At 47.9% G+C, this 22,268-nt stretch overlaps 1 protein-coding gene across 27 annotated transcripts in view; it reads left to right on the plus strand.

Moving 5' to 3' along the window:
• The window catches only part of EPB41 (erythrocyte membrane protein band 4.1), a 94,602-nt gene that overhangs the window by 29,664 nt on the left and 42,670 nt on the right, over positions 1–22,268 (plus strand). For 26 of the 27 annotated variants that reach the window (XM_069035808.1, XM_069035832.1, XM_069035809.1 and 23 more), the window contains exons 2-4: positions 14,500–14,959; positions 17,576–17,806; positions 20,206–20,310. In XM_069035808.1, the coding sequence (XP_068891909.1) occupies positions 14,507–14,959; positions 17,576–17,806; positions 20,206–20,310 (789 nt within the window). In that variant the 5' untranslated portion in view covers positions 14,500–14,506. The remainder of the gene's footprint in view (positions 1–14,499; positions 14,960–17,575; positions 17,807–20,205; positions 20,311–22,268) is intronic. The other variant, XM_069035824.1, reaches the window with a different exon arrangement.

A 22,268-nucleotide genomic window follows, 5' to 3' on the forward strand; every position in this document is an offset into this window, starting at 1 on the left:
GCTGTTGTCAAGACTGAGTTCTGCAGTGCTGTTGGTGAAACACTTTGAAAGTGCACTGCACCATGCAAAGAGAAACACATTTTGAGAAAAAAAATCTAATATTCAATTAAAAAATGAGTAGATAATCATGGTGAAGTGCTGTTTCCTTCTGGTATGTCGCTGTTTTCACGCAGGTGGCACTGCATCGGTGCATTGTGCAATAGAGATCTATTTGTAGAAAGGAAAAAAAGAGGCCAAAGTTTGCAGGATCTTTCTCCAAATCCAATAGAAGGATGTCTTGCACTAGGAGGTTTATTAAATCTGAGTAATGTGAGTTGCAAAATAACTTGTTATGCTGCTGTCTGCAGAGGCCACTGTGTGAGGACAAACGGGTGTTCCATGCCCTTCCCGAAGGCTCACGCTGTACTCCTGTGTCCCTGGGCTCTGAACAGGGAGTTGTTTTGGGTCTTAACCTCACAGGACTGCTGTTAATTCCTGAACAGCTCAGTTCTTCGTATAAAGTGACCTGTGCTTGAAGTGCCACGGTATTTAGGCATTTCTCCCATAGAGTTTGGGGAGTTTGGCGTCTTCATCCTCCTGGTTTTGAGTGCTTTGCCAAAGGTGCTTAAAAGTCATGGGCATTTATACAGCACTGGCTGCTGTTGTTGGTATGTGCCCTTAATCCTGGAGATTACTGGGTTAACGTCCCCAGGCTTGAACTGGTGCTGTGTTTTGTTGAATCCCACAGGGAAGAACAGATATTTATTGCTGTGGATACATGGGGAATCCAAAGGGCTGCTGAGATCTGGGCATTGAGGGTACAATGCTCATCCACTGTTTCACCAAACCTGCCCTTCATGCTCAGGGCTGTTAATCCACCATTGAGACGAGGAATCTCTGTTTCTTCTCCCAGAGGAGAGACTGGTCCTGGATGCTCCAGCTCTATGCACTTCAGCTGGCAGCAGCCTCATATGCAGGGTACTCACTAATTAATGTCGGCTCTTGAGCGACGAGTAATTGGGAGCTTTAATTGGATGGTATCTTAAGAGTAGGAGCATGGTTAAATAAAACAAACAGGCTTGGCAGTCATAATGTCAGCAGGTAAAACGCCTGGGAAACGGCAAATCCACATGGCAGTGACGCCAGCAAGTTCCGTGCTAAACGCAGGTGCTTCAAAGCCAAGGCAGCGAACCGAAGCCTACGGAGCAGGGCAGGACAGGTCCTCTTCTCCTTCCCCAGGTGCTGAAGAGGGGACACAACCCGGTAAGGCAGATATTTTTTAAACATCTCCCATGCTTAGGAATAAGAGAATGAAATGGTCTTGTTGTGGAGTTGTAGTTCACGTCTAAAGAGTTTTTACATCTTGTTTAGCTGGGGAACTGGAGTGAGCTCAGGCCATGCACTGATATCCCAACCAGAGACCAGCTCATTGCATTTGTTTCTGTCTTGTTTTTGCTTTTTACTGTTGAACCGCACTTCTTGCCACTGTGAGGGCTCCTGCTTTCTGCAGCTGGTGAGGCATTTCTCTACTTTTATTTTCTGTATTGCACTGCTCACAGCTTACAGTGGTGAGGAGATGCCTTGGAGCAAGTTCAACCCATTCAGATCTCATTTGTATGTTCATTGTTTTCATCTTAGAGAGGAACAGGCGACTATTTACCTTAAGATTGTGTGTATAGAAAGAGAACCTGAAGGAAGTGCAGAGGAGATGGTTTAAGAATATGTTTATTGGAGGAGGAAAGAGTGGGTTTGGCAGGAGCTGTGTGGCTGAGGTACCTGGGTGAGCTCAACGATGCTTTTTGCTCTCTCCCCTCTTTCACCCTGGCCTCGTTTGAAGGGTCTTCTCATGGCAGTTTTAACCAAAACAATGATATCACCAGAGCCTGCAGAAAAGAGGATTTGTGTGGCATTTTATTCCCTTGTGCTGCATGAATGTGGATTTCAGCAGTATTGTTGTGTGGCTCCTGCTGTCAGCACCATGGTGAAAAGAGTGGCTCACTTGTCTGGAATTGCGACTGTGGGACTTGCAGCCCTTTAGCAGCATAATTTTAGCTGGGGCTCTCCGTTTAGTCCTCAGTACTGGGCAAGACCAGTTGATTTTGGGTCAAAAATACTGAGACTAATATGGTTTATTCTTAATTTGCTGTTGCTTTTGGTACTTGGTAAATACCTGAGCCACACTGAGTCCCTGTGAGTTTGTGGAGCTTTCAGCTGGGTGAAGCACTCTTGGGCTCACTGAGACTTCAGCTGTGAGTAAAGCAATTGCATGACTGGGATTTAAATGTAAAAAAGGGAAAAATAAGCAAAGCTTCTCCAAAAACACATGTGGTTGTTCCTACCACCGTTACATTGTTGGGGGTTTGTGGGTATACACACAAGCACACACTTTGAATAGAATAAGGATTATTTTGAGACCTAGCTCATAAAATAAGTATCAATGGGATGCTAAATTGTGTACATAAGGCCAGTAGCTTATCCAGAAAGCACCAGGTACAATTTATTTTAGTAGGGAGATGTTTAAACCAGCTGCTGTTTTCTGCACATGCTTTATCCCCACTAAAGGAGATACTTTGTCTTTATTGGCTCTTCATTTATTTTCAAATATTGCAATGTTAAAACAGTTGGAAGCTGTTTACTGTTGTCTTCTCAGCTGGTTGGTGGCCAGCAGTGTCCTGGCTGTGCCATGGCAGGTTTCATTGGCACCAGTGGGAGTGGAAAAAGCTGGTTTACAACTTCCAAGTGCTGCCCCAGTTTCTCCACTGCACATGCTCATCTGACTTCATGCCCAAGCTCTCTTTAATGCCCTTGGGGACGTTAAACTTCTCCCAGTGTCGTGTGTAATGTAGGGAGATGATTGGGGAGAAAGATGTGAGTGGGTGGGAGGGGGGTCCTGGGCGGCCCCTGGAACTGGGGAGAAGGTTGGAGGGAATCAGGGGGTGGTGGAAGAAAGAGCAGGTCTGCTGCAGCCAGACAGGAGAGTAGGAGAGATCCTTTTAGTGTGTGTTGTCCATGGAGCTCCTGGGTGGAGCGGTGTTTGGATCAGCAGGATTAAGTGTGGCTGGAGGGGAAGGTGCTGCAGTGTTTTGTTCAGAAACACAAGGGCCATCCAGGGGCACCAGTGTGATACTCAGCACTAACCCTTCTGTGGTGTGCTGGGTGGCAAAGGTGGGTGTTGAAGAGGTAGAAAACACCTCTTGAGAGCCGGTGGAATGTGGCCGTGCTGGTGTTTGTTCAGTGAAATCACAACCCACAACAGCCTCCCACACCAACCCATCCAGTGCAGAAAGGAGGGCGGCAACTGAAAATATGAGCAAACAGCCCCTGAATGTGGGTGCAAAGTGTATTTCTGACCCCTCCCTGCAGTACTGAGGGTGAACACAACTTCCTTTTCCTTTCTGTAGTCTGAAGAAAGCGATGTTTGTGTACATTTCCTCCATGCAAATAATTGCAGCGACCCTGGAGCTGAGCAGAGGGTGCTGCGGGGACCAGCATGGATCCTTACTTGGGTCTCCAGTGGTGAAAAAGCCCTCACAATACCATCTTATCTTCCATCCCATTCTTTAAATCAATGCTCTCCCTTCCCCCCAAGATGGTGTTTAATATCCTGTTCACTATTTCCTACTGCTTATAGGCCAGGCTGCAGGCTGGAGCTCAGCTGCTGTGTCCTGGTGAGCCATTAGTGCATCAGGATGGGATCTGGGGCAGTAATTCAAAGCAGGAGTGAGCACAGGCTCCCCGTGGGATAATGCATCCATGGCTCTGTGGGCAGGCAGAAGGTGTCAGCGTCATTATTTTGGTTCTGCAGCAGAAGTGGGAGTGATAAAGTGCTCACTGGGTGTTTAGTGTTCCAGAGGATTAAAGGGATTCCTGGCAGCTGAGCAGCTGAAATGGAGCATCCTGTTGTCCACCTTTAACAGAGCTACTGAATAGTGATGGACCAAAATCGTCGGGATAGGCACTGAAATGCCATCCCTCCATCCTGTGGGTCAGTATTGAGAGGATTGTCTGAAATGGTTACTTTTTTCCTGTAAACTGCTGAGAGCTGCGCTCCTGCTCCGCTGCCTCAGACTGCCAGTGGTTTCTCTGCTCTGGAGTCACCTGAATCGTGCCAAAGAAACAGGTGATTATTTAATGAAAATAGCATTTCCAAGCTTGTGTGTCTTGTTAAAGCATCCAGAATGCCACGTTGTGTCTTCTCCCTGTTGGTGACACAGCACAGCCAGTGTGGGAATTCGACAGCAATTTTGATTCAAAGCCATCTCCAGTGAAAATGGTTGTTTGTAAATGTGTTGCATCAGATGTGTGAATGGATGTAATTAAGGAATGAAGACTGCTGCACACCCCTAATTAAGGGGATTAAAAACTAAAGCTGCCTGATTTCACTGCTGGATGGAAAAAACAGACTGGTGGAAACGCTGGAGGCCGAGTCTTGGTGGGGGGGGGTGGGAGGGGTTCTGCTGCAGTCTGTTGGCTCACGAAAGGAGCAGCTCTGGGAGGTGACAGGACTGAGCTGCTCTGCTATGTGCCCATAACTGACTGCTGACTGCACATGATGGTATTTCATTGCTGCTTCACATTCCCCTTCTGTTTAGTTCCTGTTCCTGGTGGGGATGGAAGGATTTTAATCTCTGCCAGCCGTGCTGGGGTGCAACCTCGAGAAGGTGACAGTTGTGTCACCCCGTGTTAGTTTGGTGTCCTGGTGTCTCCCACCATCTTGGTACCCATCCCCAGCTCCTTAGCTGTTCAGAATGGTGCTGTGGGATCTTGTTGTGTAGAAGCAGAAGCGAGATGTGTGTGAGGACACAGGGCAGAACCTCCAGGCATCCCTGAGGTGCTTTTTGTATGCACGAAACAGGCCAAATTGTGCCAAATAGGGGACAAAGAACATTGTGCAATGGAAATACTAGGAAGCTGTGCTCACCGAGGGCTTCTCCCTAGCCTTGCTAAGAGGAGAATGACTTTGTTATGGGATGGGGACTGCCAGTGAGGACGTCTCACTAATCCAAGCACTGATATCTCATTGCCTTTTTACTCCAGGCGGGTGTCACCTGCCCTGTGGTGCAGGATCCCTGGAGGGATTCTAGAGAACATCCTCTGCGTGGGAGGCATTGCAAAACCTGCCTTGATTTTCCAGGAACCATCTTCTCCTTTGCTACCCAGCTTCTGGAAGCCACCCCAGGGTCAAGGGTGACTTTGTGGTCACTGAGCATCACAAGCAGGAAAGATGGGAAGAAAACCATCCCTATGGAGGTGGTGTGAAGTGTCGGAGCGGGTTCCTGAGACATGCAGTGTTCTTCTGGTGCTGCATTCATTGGGGTAGCATCCTTTTGGGGCCCTGGTGGCACTGGAGTTTGTCCCAATCAAACTGAGTACGTACCTTGAGGCTTTACAAACAGCTGCTGACTCCTGGCTCCGAGTACTTGGGAGAACAGCTGAGTGTCTGGTTTTCTGTCTGTTGCCTGTGGACCAGGTCTGTTGGGAACATAGTTACACCCAGGTTTTGGATGTTTGCATGCTCTCCTTGGGCATAGACAGGAGCCTGCAGATCATCCCCATGGGTTTTTTTTTTCTGGGAGTGGTGCAGAGTTTAGAATGAATCATCATCTTCAATATTTAAAGAAAAAAAAGAGGGGAGCTTTCTGGAGGAGGTGTCTCCCCACCTCCCTCCTGTGCACAGTGCCCACAGAAGATGCTTTGCTGTTCCCAGTCTTGAGGCAAGGTCAGCAACATCCCAGTTTGCATGCCCCATTGCTATGTGCCTTGGGGAGCTGCAGCCAGCTTGGAGCGGGCTCTGCTGCTTTTGTTGGGGGACTTCAATTAGCTCTTAGTGGGCTCTAAAACCAAGCTGCCTGGTCTTGTGAGTTGTCAAATTGTTGAAGGTTGGGTTCTTTCTGTGATACTGGGAGTTTACAGCTCAAGGTTTGTGGTGGGAATGGATTTCCTCTCCTCTGTGCTGTTGCGTGGGATGCTGAGCCCTGAAAGAAGAGGGGATTTCAGAAAAGGGTGGTCCTTCCTGAAAGAAAGCCTTCCCCCAGCTCAGGAGCAGCAGAGGCTGCTGCGCGCTGATGCCTGCAGTGTTTGTACCCGCCCAGCGAAACTCAGCTTCACAACCCCCTGCTCACTGACTCATTCCCCTGGGCTCCTCGGAGCTGCTGCTGTCCCAGTTGTGTCTCTAGAGCCAGCAGCCATGGCTGTGCTGCATCTGGCTTCTGGATGCTGAGGAGATCTCCAGCTTCTCCATCCCCTCTGTTGCTCTGCAGGTGTGACTGGAGCTTGGCCAGAAAACCAAGAGTCAAGGAATTTGGTAGATAACCTGCAGCTGGCTAGTGCATTCGTGTACTCCTAGGTAAGGGTCATTACTCTTTAGAAGTGCAATGTTCAGGCTGATAATTAGTGTAAACGTAATTTTAGTTACCTTGCAGCCTTGTTTCACTGCTCGATGGTGGCAGTGAGCATGTGAGAGCAAACCAGGTCAATCAACTCAGCCTGGCAGGTGGTACAGCTTCTTAAAAGTCATTAAAACAGCCCAAAACGACATTGCTGTGCCCCTGGGCAGACCCTGGCATCACTGGGTTAGGCACCATGTCCTGGGGGTTTCCCCTCGTGGCAGGTTCTCGTGGGGGAGAATGATACTTCCTCTGCATTAAATATGTTTGGAGTTTCGCTGTCAGGAGAAAAGGTCTTGGAATCATTTTAGGGTAGTGTAGCACTAACTTAAGTGTCCTTGACAAGCTGAGGGAGTTTTGGGTGTTCAGCCTTGAGAAGGTTCCAGGGAGACCTTAGAGCCCTTTCCAGTGCCTAAAGGGGCTTACAAAAAGGAGGGAGAGGCTTTTTACACAGGCAGATAGTGAGACAACAAAGAGGAATGACCTCAAACTGACAGAGGGCAGGATTAGGTGAGATATACTGGGGAGAAATTCTTCCCTGGGAGGGTGGTGAGGCCCTGGCAGCAGTTGCCCAGAGAAGTTGTGGCCGCTCCATCCCTGGAAGTGTCCAAGGCCAGGTTGGACAGGGCTTGGAGCAGCCTGGGATAGTGGAAGGTGTCCCCGTCCATGGCTGCGGGTGTAACGAGATGAGCTTTCAGGTCCCTTCCCACCCAATCCATGCTAGGATTCTGTGATATTTGATGGCAATTTTGAAGCAATAAGCCCAGCTTAAAGCCAGGGTTGAGGACGTTTTCCTCCAGCTTTTTCAGCCAGCTTTTGTCAGGGCTCGGCAGAGAACAAGCCTAGCGCTTGTTCTCCCAGCCCTTCCTGTAAGGGGTTCCCTCAGATAGTTCAAATATTGTGCATTTCTTGTGCACTAATAACATCCGAATAACTGTGCAATTATGGTTCTTTTTAATGAATTTGGGGCGTTGTACCAGGGTGTGGCAGATGTATTTGAGACACTTGGGTGAATGCAAATTGCATTACAGCCATGCAGTTACAAATGAAGCACTTAAGTGTGATGTCCCTGGCACGCAGGGGAGGAACAGCCCATGTGTGTGAGCTGGGGCAGTCGGCAATGGAGCCTGTTAAGAGGTTTTAGCATCAAACATCCTTCTGGCTCTTGGTGCAGCAGCGGTTCATCCTGGCAGGTGCCTGTGTGTATGTGTGTGCAGGGGTGGTATTTATCTAGCAGGCAGCTCTTTATCAAAGGAGCGTTCAGGGCCCTCTGGGCTTCTAATTATAGCTTTGGTTTGGAAGTAACCAAACGGAGAACAACAAGAGCAGAAAGTGCTTTACCCCCATTCTTGGGAAACTGTAAGGAAAGAATATGAGCCCTGTTATGTTAAACCTTGAGTGCAAATGAGGTACAGTGTAAGTAAACACATCTATGTTCAGGCAGGAAAAAAAATCCTTATGAATAATTCGTGGAAAAAATCCTCCTGTTCAGCTGATGGAGATCTATTGCTTATTTCTGTTGAACTGTTGCTTTAGCAAGTGGAGTGCTGCTGCATGGAGAGCCATCGTCACACGCAGCGGTGGCATTGTCATCTCTGCTGTGCTGTCATCGCCACCTCGGGTATTCCTTCTGTGCGGAGTCAGGAGCGCTGTGATGGAGTGACCTGCTGGGACGGAGCCTGTCCTTGCCATTGCCTCCCTGTGATGGAACGGCTCGCTCACAGTGCTTTTGTAAGCACCGTTCCTGCTGCTTTTTGTTGCACAGATTTCTGGTGCCTGCCGAGTCCCCACTCCCCCCGTTTCCATGGGAGGCTGGTGGAGGGAGCAGCCCCAGGATGTTATCTGCACCACACAGGGACTGAGCTGCTCATAGGGTGGGGATGGGCTTGGATGGATCCCTCCCTCCCTCTGCCAGGTCAGGCAGATACCGGCTCCTTCAGCAAAGGAGGGTTTTGGAGTGACTGCTGCCTGCCAGGCTGAGCCCTTGTGTCCTCCAGGCGGGTTTGGAGACTTGTTTCTGCAGAAGAAGCCCTGTCAGGCAGTGCGTGTTTGAGACCAAACCATGTTGTTTCTGCTCTGGCCTCTGCTGCAGAGGGGAAGGGAGCCCCAAGAGTTACTGTTCGCTACCGAATAGGAAACACTTGTATTAAACTGCTGCTTTTCTTAGTCTTTTTAGCCAATTACTGCATTGCAATGAGAGGAGGGATAGTCTATGAGCAGCTTGATTTTGCTGGCAGCCTGGTGCACGTGCCTTCTCTGTGTCTGTTCTGGGTCCAACTGCTCCAAGTTCAAGCGAATTTTCCAGAGAGATCCCACACAGGCAGCCTTTCCAAACCCATTGCTGTAGACAAGGCCCCAGTGACAAGTACATGTTTTCATTTAAATTTCAGCACTTCGCCAATGAGCAAAGCCCGTGAATTTCCATGTAAGGAATTTTGTAACATCCAGGAGGATTTTTGAGGATACAGAGGAGGAGCTCTCAGCTCCCTTCGGTTGTAATGCACTTACTGCTCCATTTAGTCAGGTCATTTTATAAGCCCAGTCTTCAATTTGACATAAATGATTTGCTTTCAGCAGATGGTGAGCTACTATTTTTGCCCTCATTTAAATAGGAAAGCTGTACGATAGCAGGAGATGGGAGAGGGGCACGGTGCTGCTGACATGCAGTAGATTACCAGGGCTGGTCTGGTGAGAATTAAATCCGGGCAGTTGTAATGTGCCATCTGTGTTGTGTTGGGTGGTTTATTTTTCTCCTGTTCAATGAGGCTCCTGAAGTCTCCTGTTACCCTCTGGGTCAGGCTGAGTGGCAGCGTCCTTTTTGTTCAGGATCCAAAGTACCGGCACAGAAAGATGAGGCATGTTAATTCTAAGAGGGGTTATAAATTGTCAGCACTAATTATTCCTCTAATAAAATCTGTTAAATAAATTCTGAAAGATTCTGAGTCTTTAGAGTATTTTAAAGTTGTTTGAACTTCTGTTGAGAGGCTTATTTTATTGCATTTTAATATCTTACTTTGTTTGAAACCCCCAAGCATACAGCTTTCTGCTGTGGTCATAGAATCCCAGACTGGTTTGAGTTGGCAGAGACCTTAAAGTCCGTCACATTCCAGCCCCCTGCCATGGCTAGGGACACCTTCCACTAGATGAGGTTGCTCCAAGCTCTGTCCAATGTTTTCTTTACTGTAGTAAAAATCACGTGTAGGACACGTAACACACACGTGGAGCAAGTCATGCTGGTGGCAGCTGCAGTTTCCTTCTCTCCCACCCACAGGTTTGTTGCACATGCACCAGGTCTTGACAAAACTGAATTTTCAGGCTGTGCTCGCTATTTTGAGCAGTGTTCTGTGTAGTTTCCCTGGTGAATTATGTGCTTTTCACACACATTATGAAATGGGAAGGAACGCATTTAAAAAAAACCATTACACTGTTGCTGGAACTATTTGATTTTTGCCTATTTTTAGCAGAAATTTCTGTCTTATCATTGTCTCCAGCTCTTGCTGGAGCTGCAGCGTTCAGTGAAGCCACACATTTTTGCGTAAGGAAGGTCAAGACAGTTTGTCCCACCCGTTATCTGGTGTTGGGCATCTCTGCGAGACAGTTTGTGTTTCCAAGAACTGAACCTTCCCCGTGGACCGTCCTTTTTCTTCTCTCTCTGAAAGACTAAGCCACTGGGAATTAAGTAAGTTATGACATGAGCCATAAATAATTTTTCCAGGCTTGGAAACAAGGATAAGTTAGATTTTTTTAGAGAATCAGACTGGTTTGAGTTGGAAGGAGCCTTAAAGCCTGTGTCATCCCACCCCCTGCCATGGGCAGGGACACCTTCCACTAGGCTCCAAGCCCCATCCAACCTGACATTGGACACTTCCAGGCATCCAGGGGCAGCCTGTGCCAGGGCTTCACCACCCTCATAGGCAGGGATTTCTTCCTGACTTCTAATTAACCCCTCCTTCCTTCAGCATAGGTTCAATTTATTATCACTAAACTTACCGTGTGCCTAAATAAGAGAGACTGGAGTAGGCTGACAGGTAGGAGAGGGGGATAGACACATACCTAAACATTCCTGTTTCTTTGAGCCCCTGTAACTTGTCATGGAACAGCCCAAATGAGCAGCACTGTCACTTCCAGGGAGCTCAGGTGCCATCACTTAATGAGAACCTTCCAGAGCACAGGCACCATAAGGAAGGGATTTGGGTTTCTCTTGAGGATTGAAGGCTTTCTCAACAGGGAGCTGTTGTGGCGTCTTCAGCTACTCTAAAATCTTTTAGATAAATCTCTGTGCTTCTGTGCAGGCTGGAAAATGGGGATGGTTTCACTTGGACTGGGGTTGTCTTTTGATATCTGCAAGAGCAGAACCCGTGGAGCCGCATGGGGGTGAAACTGAGTTTAGCCATCATCTGCTCACCAGATAATTGGTGCAGGGTGGATGGGGCTTGGAGCAACCTGGTATAGTGGAAAATGTCCCTGCCAATGCCAGGGGGTTGGAATGAGATAAGTTTAAGGTGTCTTCAACCCAAAGCATTCCATGATTTTATGATTGAACCATATATGTTGGCAGCAGGGTGAGCAATGAACACTTGCACTCCTTTTAAGTCTGTTTTGTTCCAAGGGTTTTGATGCAGGAAAGAGGTATGAGTCTGTATGAATTACACCAAGCCCACAGCGATTTTGAGTGTTCCCTACAGCTGTGCCTTTGGCCAGAAAGAAGGATAAGCCCTGAGGTTGGAGGGCTCGGGTGTTGGGGGGGCTGGAGGGTCTTCGCAGGTACAGCAGGTTCAGAAGGTGCCCCTGCACTGGTTTGCTTTGACATTTGGTGTTTGGAGTTGCTGATGCCTTTTGAGAGAAGATCTGTGGAGCTCCCTCTTCATCACCAAAGCACCGACATTCCTGAGGAGGTTCAGGTCCTCCCTCAGGTTCAGATGAAGGGGGATGTTGCTGGTGGGAGGTCAGCCTGTGGTGAAAGTGTCCTCAGCAGGGCAAAGCCTGTTTTCTGCTCTGGAAATACTTCCTTCTCTTCAGGTTGCTTCATATTGCCAAAGCCTTCTTACCTGGAGGATGTTCTTCAGCTTAAAAATATATATAAATATTTAGATATAAATACATATTTGTACTCTTTTCTGATGAGATTGTTACTCCAGAATCTCTCTCAGATCATATCTGAGCTTTGTTGTAGCTTGCTTATTTCCACAGTATTTAACACCTTCTCCACTTCAGACATGTGAAGAGCCTGCCTTTTACAGGCTGACATCAAACCTTCAGCCTCTACCAAAGAAAGCCCCCCAAATGAAGTATTTACAATGTGGCAGCTCAGAGGAGGAGGTGAGCAGCACTGCTTGAGTGCTCATACAATAGCAGAGCATCCTCCTCTAGCATCCAGGTAGCTCCTGAGGCACCTGCAGGCTCAGCAGAACTGCCTTGTGAAATAGCAAGGGAAGAAAAATTTAATTTAAATTAAATTTAAATTTAAAAATTTAATTTAATTTAAATTTTACCTTGCCCTGCTTGTGGTTTGGCTGTGGGCAGTGTTTTCTCCAGGGGATGGGTTGAAGAGCAGTGGAGCGGGAACCTCGTTCTTTGTGTCTGCTCTGCTCTGGGCTGGCTTGGAAACAAAACACCACTTGGCACCCACCTCCTTGCAGGAAAGGTCCTTTTTTCCTTGTATAATCACGGAATCACAGACTGGCTTGGGTTGGAAGATTTAAAGACCATCTCGTTCCACCCCCTTGCCATGGGCAACCTCTCAGTTATGTTACTTACTTACAAATCTCTTTGCTTTTGATGACAAATGTAGGGAAAACCATTTCTGAGCATAAAACTTCCAAGGGTGGGAGCCGGCCAGGAGCCCACGCATTGGAGCAGTGCACTCGGGTTTCACAGCAAGATGTTTGCTGTACCCAGTGAGTTACTGGTGCTGGCAGCTATGAAATGTTTATTGGGAAAGGAAGGGCTCCTACGTGCCCATCTCCGCATCCCCAGCGCTGCCGAGGCGATTTGGCTGAGCTGCAGCAAGGTTCTCGGGGGATGGAGGAAAGACAAGGAGATGTTTGCTCATCGCCAGCCAGACCCACCTTCCTGCGCCGGGAAAGGTCCGTGACTGCGGCTTTGAAATGTAAACAAGTCAACAAATCTTGTTCCAAATTGTTGGTGTTTAAAGAGAGAAAAGTACATCCAGAGGAAACGTTCCTTTGTGGGCTGTCCCTGGGGCTTCCTGCGGCTGATAAGAGCTGCTCCTCAGCTGTGCCCTCCCCACCGACGTCATTTCCAAAGCCTTGGTTCTGCCTTTTTGGTTTGAAGAGCAAAGTGTCCAACGCTGTGTGTTTTGATAACGATTCCTACAAATGCATTTATTCAAAACAAACACAGTGGGAAGCAACTACAAAGCCGGCTGCTCCAACAGCTGGTGCCAGAGGGAGTTGGCTGTCGGTGTGTGATTGTGGTGGGACAGGCTTGCAGAGCATCCCTTCCTTTCCATGTGTGCTGAGACATTGGGAGCTTTGCCCTGGACATTGGCATAGTGGGTTCAGGGTGATGGGTGTTTGGCTGAACAGTCCTTGCCCTCTCCACTGCCTTGTGGCATCTCCAGGAGTTCTTGGAGAGCTGATGAGAGCAGAAATTGGCTGTGTGGTGGCTGGGGTTCTCTGCAGTAGGAGCCATGGGTTGCTGACAGGGCCAGCAGCATCTGTGGCAAGGGATCACAGGAGGAAGGGGAGCAGAAGTAAGAGCTGCAAGGATAAGTCACACGTATACTGCCACCTGCAAACTGATTGCAGACACATCTGGGCACGTCTGGGTTTGGGCACTCTCTTTGCCTTGGAGCATCCCTGCTCCATTGGGTGCCCATGATGCAGGTTCTCTGCTTGGGTGCCTCTTTCCTTAGTGCAGGTTGGAAGCTGCTGTTTCAGTGGCCTCTGCCACTCCACTGGGTTTGGAAATACCCAGAGCAGCTGACTGAGGGGAGATGGTGAGTGGAGTATAATTCTGTCTTTTACTTCTGCCAGGAGACTGTGCTAAAACGAGCCCTGCAGCTCGTCCCCAAGGCTGGCTGGTGGGGCTGAGCCCAAGTGAAAAAACCCAACCAGAACCCCATACCAAACCTTGTAACCTCAGGAAATTTGCATTGAACAAATTCAGGGAAGGTCTGTGACGCTGTGCTGGTTTAACCACAGCATTAGAAATAATATGCAATGTTTGCATTAAACACAAGGGGAAAGTCCTTTGGAGAGCTGGGAGGGCTTCTCTCCTTCAAGCACTCTGGTTCTTTTAGCAATCAGGATGAGTTAAATTAAAGTTGATGAAGGCAATAATACGTAGGAGGATGACATCTTCAAATGTTTCTTAATTTTAAGTGTGTATTTTGAGCAAATGTTTATACACCGAGGCTCAGGCTGGGGGATTGAGGCATATTGGATTATATGCTATTTGCTCAGTGTAAGCAGTAGCAATTTATTGCTGCAGATACATGTGATGCAGTGTGCAAAGATTAGTTCTATCCCCTCTAAAGCATGATTATTTTGGGTCCTCTTTATACCTTAAATAGATATTCTTCTCATGTGATTTCCATCTTTTTGTGTCAACAGCCCAGGCTAAAGTTGAAATAAACATTGCATCAGCTTAATAGCACAAGCTCTGAGGAAATCTGCTCTCCATTATGGATGTTGTTTGGAAACCTTTTCATTTGACATTTTTTCAGTGTGCAGTGCAAATATCCCCTGAATCCCAAAGCCTGCTGGCCTCCACTGGATTCATCTTGTGCAGAAGAACAGTGTTGCTCAACACTGATGGGTCCTGTCCCTAGCAGTGTGGTTTGGTGTGTTTAGATCATAGAGTTCCAGAATGGTTTAAGTTGGACGGGACCTTAAAGACTATCTTCAAAGCAAACTGTAGCAAAAGGAATGACTTTGCTCTTGCTGACTTTGTAGGCTGGAGTTAGCCAGCATTTCATCCCCCTACAGGCCATTCACTTCAGAGCTGGACTGGATGGTCCCTGTGGGTCCCTTCCACTCTGGTTCTGTGACAGGGTGGTGTGACTGGTGAACATGGCTGGCGTGTCTGTGCTCGTGGTTGGTTTGAGTAGCTCAGTCAGACATGGGTATTGGAAACTCCTTGATTGAGCCCTTTTGCTCCTCTCATACAGCATCATCATGACAACAGAAAAGAGCCCAGCAGCCGACGCTGACAACTCGGAGCAGCAGCAAGCCAAGGAGGAGGAAGGAGCTGCTGAAACACAGAAGCAAGAGGCTTCCCTGGAGGAAGGGGCTCAGCCAGCACCGGAGAGGCAACCCCAGAGGCAGAAGGCCTCCAACGGAGACACCCCCACGCACGAGGAGCAGAGCAAGAAAGAACGTCGCACCTCCGAGGGCCGGGGTCTCTCCCGCCTCTTCTCCTCCTTCCTCAGGAGGCCCAAGTCTCAGGTGTCTGAAGAGGACAAAGACACTGATACTCCTAAAGAAGTGGGAGGTGACCAGAAAGATGCAGGATTAGGAGCCAGCCCTGATGAAGACATCCTGGTGAAAGCCCCAATTGCAGCTCCTGAGCCTGAGCTCAAAACTGACCCATCACTGGATCTTCATTCCTTGAGCAGTGCGGAAACGCAGGTAAAACACCCCATTCCGTGGGACGTGCTCCCTGCCGCTTTAAAATGTGTCTTTGTAGCCAAAACTATAAAAACTTAATATCCCAGACTGGTGAGCTTGACCAGAAAAGGTCATTAGATGCCAAAAAGGCTCTTGTCAGCTCCCTGTGTTTCATTTTGTACTTCCCACTCTTGCATCCCTGCAAAGCACCTGTTCCAGGAATTGGGCTCACACTCCAGGATAATGTAAAATTCCCAGTGCTGAACCATTGCTCTGCTGAGCCTTGGGATGTCACACCAGAACACAGAGGGTTCACATTCATTGGGCTCAAAACCAGGGTTGGTCGTCAGGATGTCCTTGGTGTGAGCCAGATCAAGGCAGGTCAGGGGCCCAAGGTGGAGATCGCAAGAGTATGTGGATTTGGGAGAGGGTTTCTTCAGCTTCAAGGAGCACAAGCGTGGCATTTTAGGACTTGGTCATCTGCTTGGTCTGGGCTAGTGCTGAGCCTGCCAAATATAGATGTTTCCTGCTTATGCATCATGTAGACAGGGATTTCTGCATGGCACGTGGAGCTGAGCCCAGCTCCTGGAACCTGTCTTGTGTCTGCTCTTTCCAGCCAGGGTCATTTCTCATGCAAAATTTAAAGTTTAAAATTTTAAAATAGAAATTGAGGCAGATACACCCCCAGGGAACATTCACTGAGCTGTGGCTGGTTATTGATTTGGGGGTGCTGGGTGCCCTCTCTTCCTCCTTGGGTAGTTACAGCTCTGCTGTTACTTGATCCTGGAGTGGAAAAAGGTAGGTATTCCTTCTCCTCAGCTGGGAATTTCTTACAACCCAACCAACCGTGTGTATTGCTAGAGCCAGACAGGGTGAAATCTGGATTTCTTACTCACTGCCTTAAGTTCAGAGTGGCTCCAGATACCCACAAATGCTCAATTTTGGAGCAATCCTTTACAAATTCAAGCATTGCCAGTAGGCAGTAATTGTAAATCCGCCTCGTTAAAATTACAAAGTTGTAGAGAGGGTAGTAGGTAACAGCTTTTCCTTTCTTTTCCCAAATTTCTGAGCCTGTGAAGACCATGGGATGATCTCTGCTCATGTTTTGTACCTCTGAGGGTAGGGATTAGCAGGATGAGGAAGAGGTGGAGATTTTCATGCCCAGAAATAGTATTTTCAAGAGGAACTTATTCTTGGAAGTGTTTAAGACCAGGTTGGAGCAACATGGTCTAGTGGAAGGTGAGAGGAGGCTTTAGGGTCCCTTCCAACCCAAGCCATTCTGGGTTTTTCAATGCATGATTTCTTTCTCTATTTATCTCTGATTTGCTGCTCCTGAGCCCATGTGAATTTGCACCCCAGCCTTCCTTCATGGGCTGTTCATTTCAGATGAAGCATTTGTGCCTTTTTTTTTTCCAGTTCTTATTTTAGATCACTGTCAGTGGCTTTCTGAACTGTGACACTCGGCAGATATTTCTGCTGTGAAAGCATTTGCGAGGTGCTGCAGTTTGATAAATGCTGACCGACGGGCATTAGGAGCTTTGACTGATTCACTGCTCCCGATTGTCCCAGTTCTGCTGGAACAGAAGTCAGCAGCTTGTGGACATTATTTAGTTTTTAAATACCTCTGTGCACTTGTGCCTGGGTGTGATTTCATGAGATGTGATGGGCTGAACAGACAAGGTTTTGCTCTTCCTCTGCTGCAGCTCTGTGCTCCTGCTGCATCCAGCCCCTTCCAGCGTCGTCAGAGCCTGCTGTGAACTCATTTAACCTGCTGAAGTGGCAGAAGAAAAAAAAACCCCAGCTTCCTTCCTCCTCCTGTCCCCAAACTGCATCTCTTTCTGCTATTGGAGTGGATTAAACTGACTCTCAAAGTGCTTCCGTAGGCAAAGGGATGGTGATGTGGAGGCTGCCTTCCCTTTTTGGTGGCAGAGAGCTGCTCGGTCAGCTCCGATGGCCACAAAACCTCAGCCCTGACCCTCCTTTTAGTGCCACTGCTGCCATAAAATCCCACAATGGTTTGGGTTGGAAGGGACCTTAAAGCCCATTTCGTCCCACCCCCTGCCATGGGCAGGGACACCTTCCACTGTCCCAGGTTGCTCCAAGCCCCATCCAACCTGGCCTTGGGCACTGCCAGGGATCCAGGGGCAGCCACAGCTTCTCTGGGTGCCCTGTGCCAGGCCTCCCCACCCTCAAAGGGAAGAATTTCTTCCCAATATCCCGTCTAGCCTCTGTCAATGTGAAACAATTCCTCCTTGCCATGCCAAGGACCGGTGCACTGGAACAACAGCTATGACAGAGTGGCAGTGGGAGCACTGGGGATCCTGCTTGGGAGGGAAAAAACCTTCCCAATCCAGAAGGTGCTGTCATTAACATCATGAATGCATGATGTAATCTGCCCTGATTTCTCTAATCAACCCTTACTTCTTTTTTATTACATCCTTTATTAAATGAAAACTTGAAAATGACTTGGAAGAGCTTTAAAAATTAATACTGTTCTCTTGGTCACCCCAGCTGCTGCTCCAGGTCCCGGGTTACAGGTTAAAGTGGGATAATGAATTTTGAGTGAGATCCCAGCCCTGTAGTGCTTGTTCCATGTGATGCTTTGTTTGTTTGACACCTCTAAATCGGGGGTTTCAGCCTGCTCAGGAGGAGAGGAGGGACGACCAGGAGCCAGAGGGAAGAGACTTCGAGGACAGGGAAGAAGGGGAAGCAAAGGAGGAGGGTGCCAAGCCAGAACCAAAGCCAGAGTCTCCGGAGACCAAAGCAGACAAGGATTTGAAACCTGCCCAAAAAGCAGTGAAAAGACACAGAAACATGTACTGCAAAGTCGTTTTGCTGGATGACACCATTTTTGAGTGTTCTGTGGATGTAAGTACTTTGGGGTTTTGGTTCTGCTTCTCTTCTCTTCCCTCTCCCTTCTGCTTCTCTTGAAAAATCACCACAAACACGATTTAATAGGGGCCTAATGTGCTGCCAGGGAATTACATGACAGGTTTTACTGCAGAACAAGTCTGCTGTAAGCTATAACAACTTTATTTAGTGTGTTGTAAAAACCTCTGGGTAGTAGGAATCTTTATTTTTTATTGTTCTACAATTCCAGGGTGCCTTGCTTTGTAGAGGTGGGGGGAAGTTTAAAAAAAAACAAACCCAAACTTTATATTACTTGCTGTTCACCATCTCTCTCATTTGTATCCCAGGCTAGAGTTTAGGTTTTTGGGGTAGGTTGCAATTGTCTAAATAACTTTTGCCTCCTTGGCTTTGAATAAAATGGGTTGAATGAAATTGATTTGTGCTTTTCTAGTCCCCCAAGGTACCTTAACCTCTCAGGCTGCTGGTTAACTTAGCTCCTGGTGCTTGGATGTAAGGAAAAACACACTGTGTTTAGCCTGCAGTTGAATGTATTTCCAGTAAACAATTTAAAATTATTATGTTGACTTAGAGCACTGCAACCCCCTTCATCTGAGAGCTTTTTTTCTCCTTTATTTTGTGCATTCTCTCACAGGGTTGTGATGCTGTCAGGGCAATAAAAAGCGAGCAGAAATCCCTATTTTAGTATCGAAGTACTTGTCTGGAATATTAATAATCTGGTACTTACCATTGGAGCATAATTCCACCAGCTTGTTTTCCCTCAGTCCTGCTGGTAAATGGGCCAGGAGAGGGTATCTGGACGCAGGGCTCCTTGTGGGAACCATCACCTTGGGTGATCCTGGGCAAGTAGGTCAGTGCTGAGTGTTTGTGTAACGATGGCGCTGCTGGTCCTGCCTGGGATCAGCTCAGCGCATCACCTTCCCCCTGCCCCCATCACCTGCCCCCATCACCTTCCCCTTGGCCAGGGATACTGTGTGCAGCCCCAAGGAACGTCTTCTCCCAATCCCGGTGACAGCTTGCCATGGTTTTGTGCCTGAGTTTGCTGCAGCGATGCCTTTGAATACCGTCATGGACACTGTTGGAGGGAGAACTGTGGGGGGATGGGGGGTCCTGACTTGAGCAGGACATGAGAAATGTCTCTCTGTAGGTCCAGAGGGTCGTGGTGGGTACTGCAGAGGATTAGCGGGGCCATGGTGTCAGTGAGATCCTCTTAACTTGAGAAGCACCCTTGGCTTTAGCACCAGTGTAATTCTGCTCTGGCGTTTTGAGAGTTTATTAAGATTTAATTGGGAAGGAATTGCGAAGGTGTAGGCAAAGAGCAGCACAAATGCCTTTATCCAAGGAGAATTAGTGCTTTCAGGCATCCTTTCCGACTGACAGCCCTGGAAGCTTTTTCATTCCTATACCAGTGCCAATTCCTTGAGGAATACCCAGGCTAACACATACATTATGTTACCTATAGAGTCATAACGTGTGCACAAAGGGCCTGACAGCTGAAAGGCTGGAATAAAGCCAAGGAATAAAACAAGGCAGGGGTCTTGGAGCAGTTGCCATGCAGAGATGACTGACAGGAGAGCTGTGGGCATTAGTGAAGCTGATTTTGCGTCACTGGAACTGCACTTTCTTCTAGCAAAGCCTCCAATGGACTGAGCTGCTTCTGGTTGCCATAGTTTTAATGCCTGAGGGATGTTTTCCTTCATGCTTTTGGACCAAAAGGGTATCTGTTCCTTGGGTCAGTTCACTTCTGCAGGATTTGGGGGAAAGAGAAAGAGGAAATAGGAATGCTCAAAGTGTATTTCTGGAGGCAGGAGGCTGTGTGCTGAGCAGCTTTGGGCACATGAGGCAGATGGGAGAAGCTGGTTTTCATCAGCGAATCAGGGTGATGGAAGGGCCACGGAAATCATGGGCTTTGGTTATGTGCTGCTGTCTTTTTTCTGAGCCTAAGAAAAGTCAGGTTGTCCGTGAAATGAATAGGTTGTAGCAGCAGTTTCATCTCTTGATCCGCACCTGATTTTTGGGCAGCCAGGACCAGGGAGATTCCAGCACTGCAGATGTACCTTGGGAGGGAAAACCTGTACAGATCTTTGGTGTCTATGGAGCTGTGTTGGGAAGTCCAGCTTTGGGGGATTTTCACACACGGAGCTGCTGGGAAGAGAGAGACCCACTGTGGTTCCTGTTGCCTCCCCATGGAATTTTTGTCTGGTGCCCTTTCCTGTAAGGAGTCCTTGCTCTGAAACAGCCTGGAGATAGGAGATTTGATTTGGAGCTACTCAGGACCTTTTTTCCCCTTACTGATAGTGCACAGTGTGGTTTGATCCTATGCCGTTCCTCCCCTCTCCTGTGAACAAAGACGGGCAAAACCCAACCCTGTCCTTCAGGATTTCTTTGTCTATTTGCAGAAACACGCCAAGGGACAGGATCTTCTTAAAAAAGTCTGCGACCACCTCAATCTGCTGGAAGAAGACTACTTTGGTTTGGCCATATGGGACACACCAACCTCCAGGGTAAGCAGCTGCTGGCCCTGAGGGGATTCAGCTCTTCCTGCATCATCTCCCCAGGGCAGGAAGTGGGGCATAAGTTCCTCTTCAAACTTGTTTTGTGTCCTCCCTAAATACGGATTGCGTGTCATCACACAGGAATAAATGGTGAATAAATGACTACAGGAGTGTGGATTTTAGTAAAAAAGCTATGTGAATCATAGAATGAATCCTAGTGAATTTGGGTCTTCACCTGGAGAAGTCATATTAGTTTACTGCAAAATGATGTCATTAAGTTATAAAGTTGCAGCTGAAGGAGTCAGGCTGCCCTGGCACTGGTGTCAGCACTGGGAAGGTTTGGTTGGAGCCATCCAGAGCATTTGGAGTTGAGCCTTTGCCCTGCAGAAGAACAGATGGGACTCTATACCAAAACTCCTACTCACGGTTTCAATTTAAGGTCTTTGATTTGACTCAAGCAGTGTCTTATCTTTTAAAACCTTGGTTACCTTGTAACTCAACAATTACTCAAGGTCTATTTCATAAAGCCAAAAATGAGATAATTGAAATGAAGGGCCCAATTCTATGTCCTTTAGACAGGTTATGTTGGTCCATATTCTGACTCTTCCTCTGCTTCACCTGCAGCAATCCCTGTAGCCAGGTGACTGACTGACAGATGTGTGTCATTAAATACTTTATAGTGTTTTATACACAGGCAAAATAACAACCAAAAATAACACTATTTGAGGCAGGCAGAACTCCCACTTGGGTTTGTTTTACAGTCTCTGGTGTCTTCCAGTTTTCTTGGATTTGAAAAGTGTTTCTTTGTATATAACGTGGATATTTTTTACCCTCAGAGTTTGTTCTTGCAGAGGGAGAGGTTGGTGTACTTTTAGATCCAACTTAGAGCAAAAAGAGTTTAGCTGGAGCTCAGCTTCTTCTGCATGTGCTGTGGGTAGCTCGCTGCTGCATTTGGATGTTAGGAAACATTCCTTCCTGGAAAGGGTTGTCAGGCCCTTGGCACAGGCTGCCCAAGGAAGTGGTGGAATCACTGTCCCTGGAAGTGATCAAAAGCATATAGATGTGGCATGTGCAGCCACGGCTTAGTGGTAGCCTTGGCAGTGCTAGAGAAATGACTGGACTTGGTGATCTTAGAGGGCTTTTCCTGAATGATTCAGTGGTCTCCCAGACCCTTGGACTTGATCTTCTCACGATCAGGCTTTTGGCATTGATTCTTCTGGAAGCAGAAGCATGTACCTCCTTCCCCCAAGCCATCCAGGGCTGAGAGGTTATGCACCTTTTTAACCACAGGGACTGAAAACAGATTGTTTTGTCAGATCTGTGTCCCAGAGCTGGAAGCTGGGGAAGATGAGGCCACTGTCCAGGGGTTGTTCAGCTCCAGTGTGGAGCAGGTTGGTTTGGTTTGCTCTGATGGGTGAAAACACTATTATTTTTTTTTAATCTATCTGGTTATGTTTCACTGGGCTTTGAAATCTGAAGCTCCATCTCTCTCTTGCTGTAACCTCAAACAAGGCTTCCCCAGAGTTACTGATTCACAGGTAAAATGGTGTTAATGGGATCCAAGGATGAGCTCTGGCACCTCACTTGAGCTGTGTGGAGCAGGTGGAGATACACGTGTGTATTCCTGGATAGGGAGGGGTTGTATGTGACATTTTCCACCTTGGTATTTGGGGAATAAACCTTCCAAGGACCAATGGACACAGCAGAGGGTGACAGTGGGATTAGGAGGTTGTGACAGTGGCTGGAGCAGCTGGTCACCATGGAGCAGCAAGGAGCTCATTGCCCTGAAAGGGAGGATTGTTTCCCACTGATTCATGACCCAGTGGGATAAAAGTGCTGTTAATTGCTGTTCCCATCATTGTCTGCTGGATCAGGCGGGGTGGGATGCATGACTGCACCCTGGGCTCACCCCAGTAACGAGCAGTTGTGGCACCAGCCCGGCCATGGAGATGCTGTGCTCCAAGCTG

Source organism: Aphelocoma coerulescens, chromosome 23 (genome assembly GCF_041296385.1).
Source record: "Aphelocoma coerulescens isolate FSJ_1873_10779 chromosome 23, UR_Acoe_1.0, whole genome shotgun sequence".
Lineage (NCBI taxonomy): Eukaryota > Metazoa > Chordata > Aves > Passeriformes > Corvidae > Aphelocoma > Aphelocoma coerulescens.